The 17,638-nt window shown below is 42.1% G+C and overlaps 1 protein-coding gene across 2 annotated transcripts; it reads left to right on the top strand.

Annotated features, from left to right (window-relative positions):
• Nucleotides 1–320: 320 nt before the first annotated feature.
• LOC120027422 (Na(+)/H(+) exchanger beta) lies at nucleotides 321–16,415 on the top strand. 2 transcript variants are annotated; one of them, XM_038972354.1, is made up of 13 exons: nucleotides 321–956; nucleotides 4,808–5,041; nucleotides 5,776–6,002; nucleotides 8,321–8,571; nucleotides 8,747–8,964; nucleotides 9,153–9,352; nucleotides 10,301–10,390; nucleotides 12,195–12,265; nucleotides 12,473–12,640; nucleotides 13,240–13,336; nucleotides 13,589–13,693; nucleotides 13,890–13,965; nucleotides 15,264–16,415. In XM_038972354.1, the coding sequence occupies exons 1-13, from the start codon at nucleotides 701–703 to the stop codon at nucleotides 15,518–15,520; spliced, it is 2,250 nt and encodes a 749-aa protein (XP_038828282.1). In that variant the 5' UTR covers nucleotides 321–700; the 3' UTR covers nucleotides 15,521–16,415. The 2 variants fall into 2 exon arrangements, with proteins under 2 accessions (XP_038828282.1, XP_038828281.1); XM_038972353.1 differs by having other exon boundaries at nucleotides 13,589–13,714.
• Nucleotides 16,416–17,638: the final 1,223 nt, after the last annotated feature.

Here is a 17,638-nt window from a genome sequence, read left to right as displayed (position 1 = left end):
ATAGGGCAGGCCAGGCCCCCTAAGGCCCGCCCATAACGCCGGACTTGCATTGCCATGGTTATGAAGTGTACTGCACAAATGGAATGTAAATCACAGAAATTAGATGTTCTGGTGGAAGCTCCAGAGAAGTACTTGGGGTTACAAGATTTTACTGCAGAAGAGTAGCAATTTTTCCATCTTTTTGTATCACAAATTGTAATGGACTCACACTCCACTCCAGTTGGTGGCGGTAATGCACATTTTTGGTTGCCAACCACAGAAGTAGAAAAGAACTGAATTGGGCTGGTTGTATGAACCATTGAGGTGTGATTGCAGCCAATGTAACCCAAATAGAGGACATAAGGCACAAACGGGAGTTGATATTCCGCCTGATACATAACAGCTGCGCCTTTCACATTAGTGAACACTTCAACGCTTGACTACACTGCGCAAACATTTAAAGAGAAATACAATCATCATCAACGCCGGCGTTAACTCTCATTCATCAGGGAGCTTTTTACTGGTGTTTCTTTACATTTACCCGTGATATTATATGCATGATGTCCGTACATTCACTGTATAAAAGTGCAAGCTCCAGCTGCAGTAACATGGCACCAGCATCACTTCCCGTTACATCTTCATTTCTGCCTGCATCTCCGACGCATTGATGGAGGATGACGATTTGGAGTAGCTAGCGGGATAAATCATTAACATATTTGAAATGCCGGCATTCTCGTGTGCCTTTCCTGGCTGTCGCAGGGATCTCCTGGTAATAGTTTTAGTTGTGTTCGTGGGCATTGGATTACCTATTGAAGCCTCTGCCCCTGCATATCAATCGCATGGGACTGAAGGCTCATATTTAACTAATGTAACAAATACTAAAAAGGCATTTCCTGTACTTGCCGTAAATTACAAACACGTACGACAGCCTTTTGAGATCGCTCTATGGATCCTCCTCGCCTTATTGATGAAACTTGGTGAGTATCTGCCTTTGCTTTTGTCACGATGTTAACGTGATACATTGGGAATGCCCCCTGCTGCATTAATTGATATGGATTAATATGCCACAGTATAAACCCCTCAACGTCACATTGCGTCATGCATCATGACACTGCAGCTGTCTGCTCAGGGGGTATCATAACTTGATTGAACGCTTCAGACCCGTTCAGACAGGGACATTATTGCAATACTCTACAACTCGTCAATTCAGACAGGAATGTAATGTTATAAACATACTACAGTTCCTGCCAAGAAGTTTGGACACGGGAGTTAGTAGACTTGCCCACCCTGTTCCTAATCGCTAAATTGGTGGCAGAAGTGGGATGATACCACAAACGTACTCTGGGCAGAACGTTCTCTGGTTCTTTATGGCACAGGATTGGGCTTGGAAGCCATACTATTACCAATAAGTAAAAGTTGCTGCAGCCATACCCATTGTTCCAGTCCTACTTTTGATCATGAGACACTGCATCTTACCATGGACTTTATAAGCAATTGTCCCTCTCACCAGTCACCACTAGAAATAGATGCAGAAGTTCCATAAAATTAGTGTAATGGAAGACTTGAGGATTAAACACTGCACGACTTGGCAAACATTTGAGTTGGAAATTCTGAGAGTGATGAGAGCAGTTGTTATCATGACCTGACAGAGTTAGAGGGATGTAGGGGGTCGCTAGGGGTGTAGCTAGTTCTGCATGTATTTCCTGTGACTGTACTTTCACTTTTAAAATAGGCTATTGTTTATCTCAGAAAAAGACACACACACTACACAAATATTTCATATTGTATTTCGTATACACATAACTCTGTGTCCCAAATGGCACCATATTCTCTATATAGGGAATAGGGTGCCATTTGGAACACACCCTATTAAGGGATCTTCCATGTACATGTTGTCAATTCGGAGTCAGCTTGCCGAGATAGTGATTGGCCGTGGGGCTTTCCCCTCCCTGTCTATCATTGGCCCAGCCCAATAAGTGAAGCTGATTTGGACTTATCTGCTGCAGCAGCAGCTCTCTTCTCAAGGCCAGCCTGCTCTTCTGTACTCTGTGATAACAGAAAGAGGAAATGAGCTGGTGGGGGCTGATGCATACAGTGGCACATACAGCAGTATACCAATTTCAAACAGTGTCCTAGTCCTGAAATATTTATACAGTAGTCATTGAGACTGACTGTCTCCCAATAGCCTTATGCTTCAGTTATTGTTATAATGAATGGCGTGTCTCTTGGTGGATACATACTGTTGATGCGTTTCAAGTTTTAATGTCACGTGCACAACTACAGTGAAATGCCTTTCTTGCAAAAACTTCTTGTGAGTTATGTAGGGTTTTTGTGCTTCACGCCCTTGGCCCATCCCAGATGTAGTAAATTATAACATTCCAGGACTCAGACATAAATTAGGCGGAGACCCTTGAGGTACTGGAGTGGTACTAGGGTTCTCCTGTTTGTATCCACTTGCCCTAAGAAATGTGTATCTGGGTTTAAGTTATCTGCAGTTGCAGCACCAGCATGGTTGACCTATGACTAGCAACTTGTGCAGTAGCATCCTGTGTGTTGCCTGAAATAGCGGTCTAAAAAAGCCCTTTTTAATTTTTTATGAGAGCTTAGAATGTCAGACAGTGATGCACAACTAACTGATTAGAGCATTTCATTCATCCAATAATTAAGTGGTTATATGTTTACAAGGGCACAACTTTAGTTTTAGAAGTGGGGGGGACGTAAATGTATTATTTTTATATAATTTTATCCAGTCAGGTAAACACTCCAAACAGCCTACCCAACCGCTAGAGGGTGCACTTTCAGAATGTGGGGGGGGGGGGGTTAAGTTGCACCCCTGTATGTGTATACTGTAAACTTAAAATAACTACAGTGGGGCAAAAAAGTATTAGTCAGCCACCAATTGTGCAAGTTCTCCCACTTAAAAAGATGAGAGAGGCCTGTAATTTTCATCATAGGTACACTTCAACTATGACAGACAAAATGAGAGAAAAAATCCAGAAAATCACATTGTAGGATTTTTAATGAATTTATTTGCAAATTATGGTGGAAAATAAGTATTTGGTCACCTACAAACAAGCAAGATTTCTGGCTCTCACAGACCTGTAACTTCTTCTTTAAGAGGCTCCTCTGTCCTCCACTCGTTACCTGTATTAATGGCACCTGTTTGAACTTGTTATCAGTATAAAAGACACCTGTCCACAACCTCAAACAGTCACACTCCAAACTCCACTATGGCCAAGACCAAAGAGCTGTCAAAGGACACCAGAAACAAAATTGTAGACCTGCACCAGGCTGGGAAGACTGAATCTGCAATAGGTAAGCAGCTTGGTTTGAAGAAATCAACTGTGGGAGCAATTATTAGGAAATGGAAGACATACAAGACCACTGGTAATCTCCCTCGATCTGGGGCTCCACGCAAGATCTCACCCCGTGGGGTCAACATGATCACAAGAACGGTGAGCAAAAATCCCAGAACCACACGGGGGGACCTAGTGAATGACCTGCAGAGAGCTGGGATCAAAGTAACAAAGCCTACCATCAGTAACACACTACGCCGCCAGGGACTCAAATCCTGCAGTGCCAGACGTGTCCCCCTGCTAAAGCCAGTACATGTCCAGGCCCGTCTGAAGTTTGCTAGAGAGCATTTGGATGATCCAGAAGAAGATTGGGAGAATGTCATATGATCAGATGAAACCAAAATAGAACTTTTTGGTAAAAACTCAACTCGTCGTGTTTGGAGGACAAAGAATGCTGAGTTGCATCCAAAGAACACCATACCTACTGTGAAGCATGGGGGTGGAAACATCATGCTTTGGGGCTGTTTTTCTGCAAAGGGACCAGGACAACTGATCCGTGTAAAGGAAAGAATGAATGGGGCCATGTATCGTGAGATTTTGAGTGAAAACCTCCTTCCATCAGCAAGGGCATTGAAGATGAAATGTGGCTGGGTCTTTCAGCATGACAATGATCCCAAACACACCGCCCGGGCAACGAAGGAGTGGCTTCGTAAGAAGCATTTCAAGGTCCTGGAGTGGCCTAGCCAGTCTCCAGATCTCAACCCCATAGAAAATCTTTGGAGGGAGTTGAAAGTCCGTGTTGCCCAGCAACAGCCCCAAAACATCACTGCTCTAGAGGAGAGATCTGCATGGAGGAATGGGCCAAAATACCAGCAACAGTGTGTGAAAACCTTGTGAAGACTTACAGAAAACGTTTGACCTCTGTCATTGCCAACAAAGGGTATATAACAAAGTATTGAGAAACTTTTGTTATTGACCAAATACTTATTTTCCACCATAATTGCAAATAAATTCATTAAAAATCCTACAATGATATTTTCTGGATTTTTTTTTTCTCATTTCGTCTGTCATAGTTGAAGTGTACCTATGATGAAAATTACAGGCCTCTCTCATCTTTTTAAGTGGGAGAACTTGCACAATTGGTGGCTGACTAAATACTTTTTTGCCCCACTATATATCCACTTCTACAGGCACAGTTTGTTTTATACAATGTATTGCACATCTGAAGACAATTGCAACAGAGGCTATGTCAACATAGGGAGGAAATTGCACACATTCTTGCCTGGATACAGCAATGTCATAGTAATAAACCCACTGCCTTCTACTGACCTAGACCCGTATTCATAAAGAAAAAACTAAAAGATCTAGGATCAGCTTTGCCTTTTAGATCATAATGAATAGGATTACATAAACAGGGGGGACCTGATCCTAGATAAGCACTCCTACTCTGACACTTTATGAATACGGTCCCTGGTGTACGGCAGACAGATATGTCTCTATAATAACATTAACTACCTCGTCTCCCCATTTAGGTTTCCATCTGATCCCGCGTCTGTCTGGCGTGGTCCCAGAGAGCTGCCTGCTGATCGTGGTGGGGCTGCTAGTGGGGGGGCTCATCAAGGTGATCGGAGAAGAGCCCCCAGTACTGGACTCCCAGCTCTTCTTCCTGTGCCTCCTCCCTCCCATCATCCTTGATGCTGGCTACTTTCTGCCGATCCGGCCCTTCACAGAGAATGTGGGCACCATCTTGGTGTTTGCGGTGATAGGTAACTAAGCACTGACTGCTAAGCACTTTATCCCTCCAGTGCAATTTGTATACAGATGTATTTGCTACTTTCATATTATCATATTTATATCATATAGTTAAACTGCCACAAACACATTTCCTAGCCTAGTCCCAGATCTGTTTGTGCTATAATTTCAAACTCCTTGTTATGCCATGGTTAGTGAACTACTACTACTACCCTTGTGAAAATTGTAATTTGTATAAAATAATTTAGCCTTTGCTGGTATTGATACCATGTAATGTCGCCTTAGTGAAATAAACCATTGTCCGAAATCTAGCTTGCCTACTACTTACTTAAACTGCATACTGTGTATACTAATCGTACTACATACTGTTTAGAACGTACTGTTTAAAAACGAATGCAGTCAGCAATAAATATCAACATACTAAGCTCCTCCTACTGAGAATGCCTCATCTAATGCGCAATTGCGTTGATTCCCGCCATTCGTTAATTTTGGTACGGCGTGTCCCCTCAGCTGATTATCAGCTGTTGTCAAACACACGTGGGTCTCGAAAGACCATTCTCTTCCTCAATATTGTGCAGCGAACTCTACTAGATGAAAAGCCTAAATGAGCTGGCATTTAAAGTATACTAAATGTTCAAAATTTCACATACTATAAAAGTATGTTTTTCCTTCATACCCAAAATGCCTACTATTTAGAACGCAAGTACAGGTATTAGGACACGGCCATTCTCTTTCTATCTCTTTCTAGGTACCCTGTGGAACACCTTCTTTATGGGGGGCTTGCTGTACGCCTTGTGTCAGATCGAGAGCGTCGGTCTGGGCGGAGTTGACCTGCTGGCCTGCCTGCTCTTCGGCTCCATCGTGTCGGCCGTGGACCCTGTGGCCGTGCTGGCTGTGTTTGAGGAGATCCATATCAACGAGTTGGTTCACATCCTGGTGTTTGGGGAGTCCCTTCTCAATGATGCTGTCACAGTGGTGAGTGTTAAGGGCTTTCCAACCGAGGTGCATGAATTGAGTAGCAAACTGTGCTTCCAAGAGGAAATTTAGCAACTATTTATGGGCAGCGGATCGATAAAACCAGCGTGCTTCGGCCCTTCGCCTTCATCAGGGTCATTTGTCACAGTGGGGACAAATCAAATTAGAGGCCAAATTTTATTTGGGGTGATACTGTTAGTTCACTCAGTTGCTGCATTTCTCTTTCTGTGTACAATGTTGGCTTGTTTCCATCAACTCAATTTAACATGACGGGAGCTGTTTTGTTACTTTATTCCAATGCCAGCTGTGTAAATGTAGTGTTCATTTCCAGACCCGTGGCTAACGCCACCAGCCACCCCGCTTAACAGGCAGCCAGTGTTCTCACAGCTGAGGAGAATGAGCATAATCCATTTTCTATTAACCATGATGGAGCACTTTCCTCTCTGCTAGCGGCTAACTGTAAGGTACACTATATTTACAAAAGTATATGGACACCCCTTCAAATTTTGGGATTCGGCTATTTCAGCCACACCCGTTGTTGACAGGTGTATAAAATCGAGCACACCGCCATGCAATCTCCATAGACAAACATTGGCAGTAGAATGATCTTACTGGTGAGCTCAGTGACTTTCAACGTGGCACCGTCATAGGATGCTACCTTTCCAACAAGTCAGTTTGTCAAATTTCTGCCCTGCTAGAGCTGCCCCGATCAATTGTAAGTGCTGTTATTGTGAAGTGAAAACGTCTAGGAGCAACAACGGCTCAGCTGCAAAGTGGTAGACCACACAAGCTCACAGAACGGGACTGGCGAGTGCTGAAGCGCATAGCGCATACAAATCATCTGTCCTCGGTTGCAACACTCATTACGAGTTCCAAACTGCCTCTAGAAACAATGTCAGCACAAGAACTGTTCGTCGAGAGCTTCATGAAATGGGTTTCCATGGCCGAGCAGCTGCACACAAGCCTAAGATCACCATGTGCAATGCCTAGCATCGGCTAGAGGGGTGTAAAGCTCGACGCCATTCGATTCTGGAGCAGTGGAAACACGTTCTCTGGAGTGATGAATCACACTTCACCATCTGGCAGTCCGACGAACAAATCTGGGTTTGGTGGATGCCAGGAGAACGCTATCTGCCCAAATGCATAGTACTAACTGTAAAGTGCTTCCAACTTTGTGTCAACAGTTTGGGGAAGGCCCTTTCCTGTTTCAGCATGACAATGCCCCATGCACAAAGCGAGGTCCATACAGAAAATGGTTTGTTGAGATTGTTGTGGAAGAGCTGGCCTGCACAGAGCCCTGACCTCAACCCCATTGAACATCTTTGGGATGAATTAGAACACCAACTGCGAGCCAGGCCTAATCGCCCAACATCAGTGCCCGACCTCACTAATGCTCTTGTAGCTGAATGGAAGCAAGTCCTCGCAGAAATGTTCCAACTTCTAGTGGAAAGCCTTCCCAGAAGAGTGGAGGCTGTTATAGCAGCAAAGGGGGGACCAACTCCATATTAATGCCCATGGTTTTGGAATGAGATGTTCGACGATCTATACTTTTGGTCATATAGTGTAGATGGCATTTGACTGTGGCTCACTCACTGGCTCACTGTATGCGTAAACATCTATTAATAGCAGTTTAGGTGCTTTTGGCAGGTATAGATATTACTCAGCCAAATGGCTCTGGCTATGCCAACCTGGACCACTGATTCAGCTATCACCCAAACAGAGGATGTTGGTTTAATGGAGCAGTAAAGCAATGGGAGGGTATTTACTGCCTGGCGGTGATAATGGCCTCAGTGTTCCAAAAGACTGAAGAGCTGAGAGGGGCTGATGCCAGCTAGTGTGCATCCCAAATGGCACCCTATTCCCTATATAGTGCAACCACTACTGGTCAAAAGTAGTTCACTATATACTACGAATAGGGCACCATTTGGGACTCGACCCTAGTATCTGGAGCTTGTCTGATGGATACCATTTAGATAGTCCACATGTTGTTTACATACCATGTATAATCATGTTACCATTCAACCAATAGGTAAAGTGAAGCAAATGGATAATGTGTCTCAGCATATAACACGGGTGTAGGGATATACTGGTGTAGTGGTTAGAGGACCCTTGGCTTGAAATCAAGTCTGATCAAGGATAACGTGACGCAGAATCAAATCGACAACTATAACTAAATCTAGTTGATTGAATATTGCTATTTCCTGGACATATAGGCGGTGTCCCAAATGGCACGCTATCCCCTATGTAGGGTGCCATTTGGGACTCGCACACAGATCTCTGCGAATTTCCACTGACCCCTCCTTCGTCCCTCCATGCAGGTTCTGTACAACCTGTTTGAGGAGTTCGCCAAAGTGGGGACGGTCACCGTATTGGATGTGTTCCTAGGCGTGGTGTGTTTCTTCGTGGTGTCCCTAGGAGGGGTCCTGGTGGGGGCCATCTACGGCTTCTTGGCAGCCTTCACCTCTCGTTTCACCTCTCACACCCGCGTCATCGAACCCCTTTTCGTCTTCCTTTACAGCTACATGGCCTACCTCTCCTCCGAGATGTTCCATCTCTCTGGTATCATGGCGTAAGTAGCTATTTGACAGAGAACAGATGTGTATTGATAAGGAGATGGGACACCATTCGGTTGGCTTCAGTATGTTACATGGAGCATTATGGTTAGTGTAGTACATCATGCTACAAGTTGAACTGACAAATGAACATGAAGTTACAATGAAATTTGTCTTGTACTACCTTCGTAGTTTGATAGTATGTGGGGTTGTGATGCGGCCCTATGTGGAGGCCAACATATCCCACAAGTCCTACACCACCATCAAGTACTTCCTGAAGATGTGGAGCAGCGTGAGCGAGACGCTTATCTTCATTTTCCTGGGCGTGTCCACGGTGGCAGGGCCGCATGCCTGGAACTGGACCTTCGTCATCACCACCGTCATCCTCTGTCTGGTGTCACGAGTACTGGGTCAGTATTATGCTAAATGCTAATTCTTTAAAGATTTCCATAAAAGTTACAGTAAAACAGATGCAATAAAAATGTGGAATAAAATGTTCAAAATGTAAATACATTAACGTTAAAGTATAACTTTTTTTCATCTGTTTCATTTATACTTGGGGAAAAATGTATTTATTTTATCTGTCTGTGTATTACAGGTGTGATTGGCCTTACATTCATCATAAACAAATTCCGTATTGTCAAGTTGACCAAAAAGGACCAGTTCATTGTGGCCTACGGTGGCCTGCGAGGGGCCATAGCTTTCTCCCTGGGATACCTGCTGTCAAATAGACACCAAATGAGGAACTTGTTCCTGACAGCAATCATCACTGTCATTTTCTTTACTGTGTTTGTGCAGGTGAGGCAGACAATCTGAATGATGCTCTAAAGCAGTGCTTCCCAACACCTCCAGTAACCCCAACAGTACACTTTTTTTGTGAAAGTCACCCAGTAAAATACTACTTGAGTGAAAGTCTAAAAGTATTTGGGTCTAAATGTACTTAAGTATGAAAGGTAAATGTAATTTCTAAAATATACTTAAGTATCAAAGGTATAAGTGTAAATAATATACAATTCCTTATATTAAGCAAACCAGACGGCACAATTTTCTCCCATTTTTTTATTTATTTATGGATAGCCAGGGGCATACTCCAAAGCATTTGTGTTTAGTGAGTCTGCCAGATCAGAGGCAGCAAGTATCACCAGGGATGTTCTCCTGATAAGCGTATGAATAGGGCAATATTCCTGTCCTGCTAAGCATTTCAAAATGTAACAAGTACTTTTGGGTGTCAGGGAAAATGTATGGAGTAAAAAGTACATTATTTTCTTTAGGAATGTAATGAAGTAAAAGTTTTCAAAAATAGAAATTGTGAAGTACAGATATCCCCAAAAATGACTTAAATAGTACTTTTCTTTAAGTACTTTACACCACTGCTGTTGGAGGTACTGGAGTTGGGAAACACTGCCCTAAAGCGTAGGTGTCAAACTCATTCCATGTGGAGTCGAGTGTCTGGAGGTTTTTGATCATCCATTGTTCTTGATTGAGCAATTAAGGTTACTGATTAGTTAGGAACTTCCCACACCTGGTTGTCTGGGTGTTGAAATTCAAGGAAATAACAAAAATCAACAGATGTTTGCCCCTCCATGGAATGAGTTTTGACACCCCTGCTCTAAAGTTCAAACATTCCTTGACTCTGCTCCAAAATGTTACTGTAAATCTCTGAAAAAGTGAAACGGAACACTTTGACCTGCTTGTATAGACAAGGTTCACTTTACAACTAACTACTGCTTTTCTGGGTGTTTTCAGGGTATGACAATCAGGCCCTTGGTTGAGCTACTTGCTGTGAAGAAGAAGAAGGAGAGCAAACCTTCCATCAACGAGGAGATTCACACAGAGGTAATCTCGGAAACCCAGAACCAAAATGTTGCGTAACAGCATCACCTATTTATGTTACGTACAGTTGAAGTCGGAAGTTTACATACACCTTAGCCAAATACATTTAAACTCAGTTTAAAAAAATTCCTGACATTTAATTCTTGTAAAAATTCCCTGTCTTAGGTCAGTTAGGATCACCACTTTATTTTAGAATGTGAAATGTCAGAATAACAGTAGAGAGAATTATTTATTTCAGCTTTTATTTCTTTCATCACATTCCCAGTGGGTCAGAAGTTTACATACACTCAATTCGTTTTTGGTAGCATTGCCTTTAAATTGTTTAACTTGGGTCAAATGTTTTGGGTAGCCTTCCACAAGCTTCCCACAATAAGTTGGGTGAATTTTGGCCCATTCCTCCTGACAGAGCTGGTGTAACTGAGTCAGGTTTGTAGGCCTCCTTGCTCGCACACGCTTTTTCAGTTCTGCCCACAAATTTTCTACAGGGTTGAGGTCAGGACTTTGTGATGGCCACTCCAATACCTTGACTTTGTTGTCCTTAATCCATTTTTCCACAACTTTGGAAGTATGCTTGGGGTCATTGTCCATTTGGAAGACCCATTTGCGACCAAGCTTTAACTTCCTGACTGATGTCTTGAGATGTTGCTTCAATATATCCACATAATTTTCCTGCCTCATGATGCCATCTATTTTGTGAAGTGCACCAGTCCCTCCTGCAGCAAAGCACCCCCACAACATGATGCTGCCACACGTGCTTCACGGTTGGGATGGAGTTCTTTGGCTTGCAAGCCTCCCCCTTTGTCCTCCAAACATAACGATGTTCATTATGGCCAAACAGTTCTATTTTTGTTTCATCAGACCAGAGGACATTTCTCCAAAAAGTACGATCTTTGTCCGCATGTGCAGTTGCAAACTGTAGTCTGGCTTTTTTATGGCGGTTTTGGAGCAGTGGCTTCTTCCTTGCTGAGCAGCCTTTCAGCTTATGTTGATATAGGACTCGTTTCACTGTGGATATAGATACTTTTGTACTGGTTTCCTCCTGCATTTTCACAAGGTCCTTTGCTGTTGTTCTGGGATTATTTGCACTTTTCACACCAAAGTACGTTCATCTCTAGGAGACAGAACGCGACTCCTTCCTGAGCGGTATGACGGCTGCATGGTGTTTATACTTGCGTACTATTCTTTGTACAGATGAACGTGGTACCTTCAGGCGATTGGAAATTGCTCCCAAGGATGAACCAGATTTGTGGAGGTCTACAATTTTTTTGAGGTCTTGGCTGATTTTTTTTTAGATTTTCCCACGATGTCAAGCAAAGAGGCACTGACTTTGAAGGTAGGCCTTGAAATACATCCACAGGTACACCTTCAATTGACTCAGGCTAATTAACATAATTTATCAGAAGCTTCTAAAGCCATGACATCATTTTCTGGAATTTTTCAAGCTGTTTGAAGTCAGTCAACTTAGTGTATGTAAACTTCTGACCCACTGGAATTGTGATACAGTGTGATACAGTCTTAACAATTTTGGGAAAAATTACTTGTCATGCACAAAGTAGATGTCCTATCCAACTTGCCAAAACTGTAGTTTGTTAACAAGAAATTTGTGGAGTGGTTGAAAAACGAGTTTTAATGACTCCAACCTAAGTGGATGTAAACTTCCGACTTCAACTGTACGTCTGTCCACAAGATATTACACACGGGTGACAAGCAGTATTATTATACTGTAGTATGGGTCCTTACATAGTACACTAAAGTTACTGCATGGTTAATCAGAGACTTTGTAAACACTCTTCATTTTCTCTCTTAGTTCCTGAACCATCTCCTCACAGGCGTTGAGGGTGTCTGTGGCCATTATGGGCATTATCACTGGAAGGAGAAGTATGGATCCCATGCCATTGTGAAATAAACATATTAAAAGGATTGATATCGTTTTGGAGCTGGAATAAAGCAGCCATTTTATTCTTCACACATCATGAACTCTTCCTCTTTATCTCCATATTTCTATCTATCTCTCTCTCTCTCTCCATCCATCTCCTATTCTTTCTGTTTTTCCCTCTTTCCATTCCTCTACTCTCCTCATATCAGGCTTAACCGCTTCAACAAGACCTACGTGAAGAGGTGGCTTATAGCGGGCGAGAACTTTAAGGAGCCTGAGTTGATCGCCTTCTACCGCAAGATGGAGCTGAAGCAGGCTATTATGATGGTGGAGAGTGGCCAGCTGCCCTCAGCTCTGCCCTCCACCATCTCCATGCAGTAAGTATTGCCTCCTATTTCTGTTTAAGATATACTTATTTTTTTCCCCTGGAGTGCAACCTGTCCTTAGTACTTATCATCCGTGCAGTAAGAGTAAGGGCCCATTACTGTCCACATCCAGTCCTCTCCACCAGAGGCCACTGTTGGCTTAAGCTTAAATCATAGTCCACAGACGCTAGGACACGATAGTCCGGCGTCCCATTGTGACATAGCTACGCAGCTCCCAGACCATCATCTGCAGTGGACACACAGCCTGAATGCGCACCTCCCCACAATTCCCAACCAACGTGTCTCTGGTACACATCCTATATTCATTTGTGTTGACAGTTGAAGAAATAGCTTGAGCTGCACTGAGAATTTGAAAAGTATTGAAGCCAACAGTCCAATGTTCTAGAGCACTGCTGTGTGTACATGTACACATGTGGTACTCTGTTAGACCCTTAACCTAGTCCCAGATCTGTCAAGCGGTGTGACAATGACCAGGAGTTGGCAAGACCGTACAAACCGACCTGGAACTAGGCTATACTAACAAGTGGCCTGTCTGTTCCTGACTGGTGTGATGGCAATTTTGGTTATATCTTTAATCTGTGTCTCCCAAGGAACATCCAGCCCAGAGCGATTCCACGGGTCTCTAAGAAACGGGAGGAAGAGATCAGAAGGATCCTGAGGTCCAACCTGCAGAACAACAAGCAAAAAGTAAGTTACAATGAATGAATTTGGTTGAAATTGAATGTCTGAAGGGAAATTAGGTTTGCCACCTGAGGAAGACAGAAAAACAGAATATGCACACAGGCATACCCGCCATGCCTCTTACACTGAGTTAAAAATGTTTTGTGTAAAGTATGATGTCTCTTTATGTGCAGACAGAGCTCTGTTACAGTTTCTCTTAGATATTATCCCCGGGCACCAAGCAACACCATTTTCACATCCAGTTCCTTGTTTCCCCAGATGCGCAGCAGATCCTACAGCAGACACACTCTGTTTGACGCCGATGAGGAAGACAACGTGAGCGAGGTGCGCCTACGGAAGACGAAGATGGAGATGGAGAGGAGGGTCAGTGTGATGGAGAGGAGGGTAAGTGTGATGGAGAGGGAGGGTCAGTGTGATGGAGAGGGAGGGTCAGTGTTTGGAAAAGACCCCAGTCCAGTGTTCTTTCTTGACCACGGCTATGTCTCCAACCTTGCAGAGATTTTGCCTCATTGCAATAATGAAGCATATTTGTGACGTTGTAACAATATTGTTTCTGCAGATGAGCCACTACCTCACTGTTCCAGCTAACCGGGAGTCACCTAGGCCTGGGGTCAGGCGAGTCAGGTTTGAATCAGGTCTGTCAGTCTAACACACCTGGGTCGTATTCATCAGGGTACACCGCAGCACAATATTGTAGAATGAAAACAAGCATTTCTTATTGGACTGAGTTCAGATAGTACCTCCCTGTTTCGGACCATTTTCTTCTGTTTTGTGCCTTGTTGCTTCTGTCCGTCACTGAAACGGTTATAATTCCTAAAAAATGTGCCCCTGTATATATCCATATTATGTTGTCATATTCAATATGAATATAAATATGCAGTAAAAAGAGTTCAGATTTGTCACGTAAGTGTTGATAACAGACCTGGGATAACTAGTTGTAACTATGCTGTGTGGAAAGTAACTATTTTTTGAGGGAAACAAATAGTTACTTCAAATATACAGATCCCCAAAAATGACTACTTTTTTAAATGTACTTTAATACAGATCTGAGAAAGCAACTACTTTTTTGAAACTATAGAGCACACACAATCTCACAAGATGGCAATTTTGGGATATTTGTTTCCTTTGACACTGAATAGCCATATTTTGTTACTGTTAGCATTCTCAGTAACACTTAACATAAAACTGTTCTTGTGTATTAAAACTGTAATTACTTTTGTAGCAACATGTATTACTATGTTACATAATACTTTGGCAATTGCATTTTATTTGCATAGCAATGAGCTGAGTTTTTAACTACTGTACACAAGGAATAGTGTTTTACTTATTCCACTTATGTAATAACTCCATTATTGTGCAATTTCCAAAGTTCTATGTATCAACAATGTTGCTATTGTAATAATCAAAGTTACTACACATGTATAAGAAGTTGATGTCAAGTGTTACTCTACCTTATGTCTCACTCATTATGAACATATATTTGTTCGTCATTTTGGAGCTGAAAAATTGGTCTACTGTAATGTTGAGATGATTTGATGTCCCTCGTATTTAACTTTAGGCAATATTAAGATTCATATTTAAGAGCCCTCCAAACCATGTTTTATTGATCATATATTTAGACTATTTCAACTAACTGTTGTAGTTTTTTGGTTCTTAATCAAATATTTGGAAGCCACCTAATAAAGATTTTTAAATAATGTGCGTATATTCAAATACCTTTTTATTATTTGGTTTTCTGAGATGTATTCAAAATACTTTCAAATGTTATTTGTTTTTCTGAAACCTGTATTTGAATATCAAAGAAACTAGTTGCCTTTTAGTTAAAACTATATTCGACTACCTTGAGTATTTGAAAAGTAGGTATTTTAAAATAAACTACAAAATACAACTATTTTCTGCCCAGCTCTGGTTGATAATACTTTCTTTCTTCAAGACAACCAGGTTTTCAGTGCTGACAGTGTCCCTACTGTCCACTTTGAGCAGCCTTCCCCTCCCAGCACACCTGACGCTGTCAGCCTAGAGGAGGAGGTACCCAAGAGGCCTAGCCTGGAAGCAGACATAGAAGGACCCAGGGGTAATGCGTCAGACAACCACCAGGGCGAGCTGGACTACCAGAGACTAGCACGCTGTCTAAGCGACCCCGGTCCCAATAAAGACAAGGAGGAGGACGATCCCTTCATGTCCTGTTAAAGAACATCTTTTAAACTATAGCGCTTCAAATGAGGAGAATAATAGGATTCCACTATTTCAGAAGCTCCTTAATTATCCTCTGGCACTTAATTGTATGAGATGGAGATTTGTCTATGGCAACATCTCAAAGTATCATTTATTGAAGGACATTTCTAATTTATCTATGTGCCGTTATTGTTGTATTTCTCATGTTTGGGTCCTTGTTCTTTGGTATTTTTGATGTAAGATAATGTGAATAATTTGCCAAAGGTTCACATACCAATTTTTCTTGAACCATTTTTCAATATCATGAAATCATGTGTCAAGATTTGTTTGGTTTTCAGAGATTTTTAAAATGTTTTTTGTTATGTAAAATCACAGCTTCCTTTTAGAGAGAGGAATGTAGGTGTTTGTCAGCACTTCTGTCTTAATATGTTTTTCACATGATAGTGCTTCTCATTCACTTTGTTTGCATGAATAATAAATATATTTTCTCAGGGACTGCATCACAGGGTAGCTGGCCAACTACCCTTAGCAGCCAGAAAACACACTCCTGGTAACTATATAAATACAAATGCAATTTCCAGTATGTCTTTTGACTGGATAAAAGCCTTTTCATTGGAAGCAAGTAGCAAAATAGATTCCATATCACACAAAGTAATCGCACTCATGCCTTGTCTCCACTGTATTTGGGTCTGAAGCTGTCAAAATCAATTTAGACTTGTAAGTGATTGTTTAAAAAAAGGAAGTTGCCAAGTTGAATAATTTTTATAAAGACAATGCAGGCCTATTTGAAATGGGTTGAATTGTTAGCAGTTTGTACTGAGAGGTAAAACAAGCTTTACAGATAATATGCATCAGAAATTAAGATGACTTCATGACTGAGTTTAACAATAAAGTGCTTATAAAATAAAAATATTTTGTTGGACATTTTAATAGTGAGATTTGTGGTAAAATAATTAAGATTTACTGCCATCAGGGGTCAGTATGTAGCCGAAGCCTGAAATTGATGAGAGAGGAGGGGGTGAGAGAAAGGGCCAGTTGCCAGGACCACAAATACAAATTCCATCTAGACACCGTTGCCCTAGAGCACACAAAAAAACTATACCTTGGCCTAAACATCAGCGTCAGAAGTAACTTCCACAAAGCTGTGAACATGTGCCATCAAAAAGAACATACAATTTGACATATCAATTAGGATCTGGCTAAAAATACTTGGATCAGTTATAGAACTCATTGCCCTTCATGATTTGGCAGTCTGGGGTCTCACCAACCAAGAATTCACAAAATGGGACAAACACCAAATTGAGACTAAAATATCCTGTGTGTACAACGTAAAACACCAAATAAATGCATGCAGAGCAGGCCGAAACCCGCGAATTATTAAATTCCAGAAAATAGCTGTTAAATTCTACAACCACCTAAAAGGAAGCGATTCCCAAACCTTCCATAACAAAGCCATCACCTAAATGGCTTGGCTCCCCCTCCACTCAGTATTTTTGTTAAACAGAAAACCCAAACATATGGCAGCAGATCCACAAGGTCTGCCATGAGAGGTGACTGTGTAGTTCCCCTAAGGAAAAGCACCTTTAGTAAATCCGCTTTTTCTGTGAGAGCTTCCCATGTCTGGAATACACTGCCATCAGACACACATAACTGCACCACATATCACACTTTCACAAAATGCTTGAAGACATGGCTAAAGGTCAATCAGATTTGTGAACATGGTCCCTAGCTGTGTGTTGCCGCTTTCCATGTCTGTTGTCTGTAACTTGTGAGGTGTGGAAACACTTTGTTGCTTTTATGAATTTTGTCTTGCTGCTTTTTGTTCTATGTTGCTCTGTCTGTATGCTACGTCTTGCTTGTCCTATGTTGCTATGTCTGTATGCTATGTCTTGTTCTATGTTGCTATTGTCTATATTGTAATTGTTTTTAATAACCTGCCCAGGGACTGCGGTTGAAAATTAGCCGGCTGGCTAAAACCGGCACTTTTACTGAAACGTTGATTAATGTGCACTGTCCCTGTAAAAATAAACTCAAACTCAAACTCAGAGATGAGCCTGGAGAAGAGCCCCCTAAGCAAGCTGGTCCTGGGGCTCCGTTCACAAACACACCCCACAGAGCCCCAGGACAGCAACA

Source organism: Salvelinus namaycush, chromosome 32, assembly GCF_016432855.1.
Source record: "Salvelinus namaycush isolate Seneca chromosome 32, SaNama_1.0, whole genome shotgun sequence".
In the NCBI taxonomy this organism is placed as follows: Eukaryota; Metazoa; Chordata; class Actinopteri; order Salmoniformes; family Salmonidae; genus Salvelinus; species Salvelinus namaycush.
This window is presented reverse-complemented; position numbering and strand designations above follow the sequence as displayed.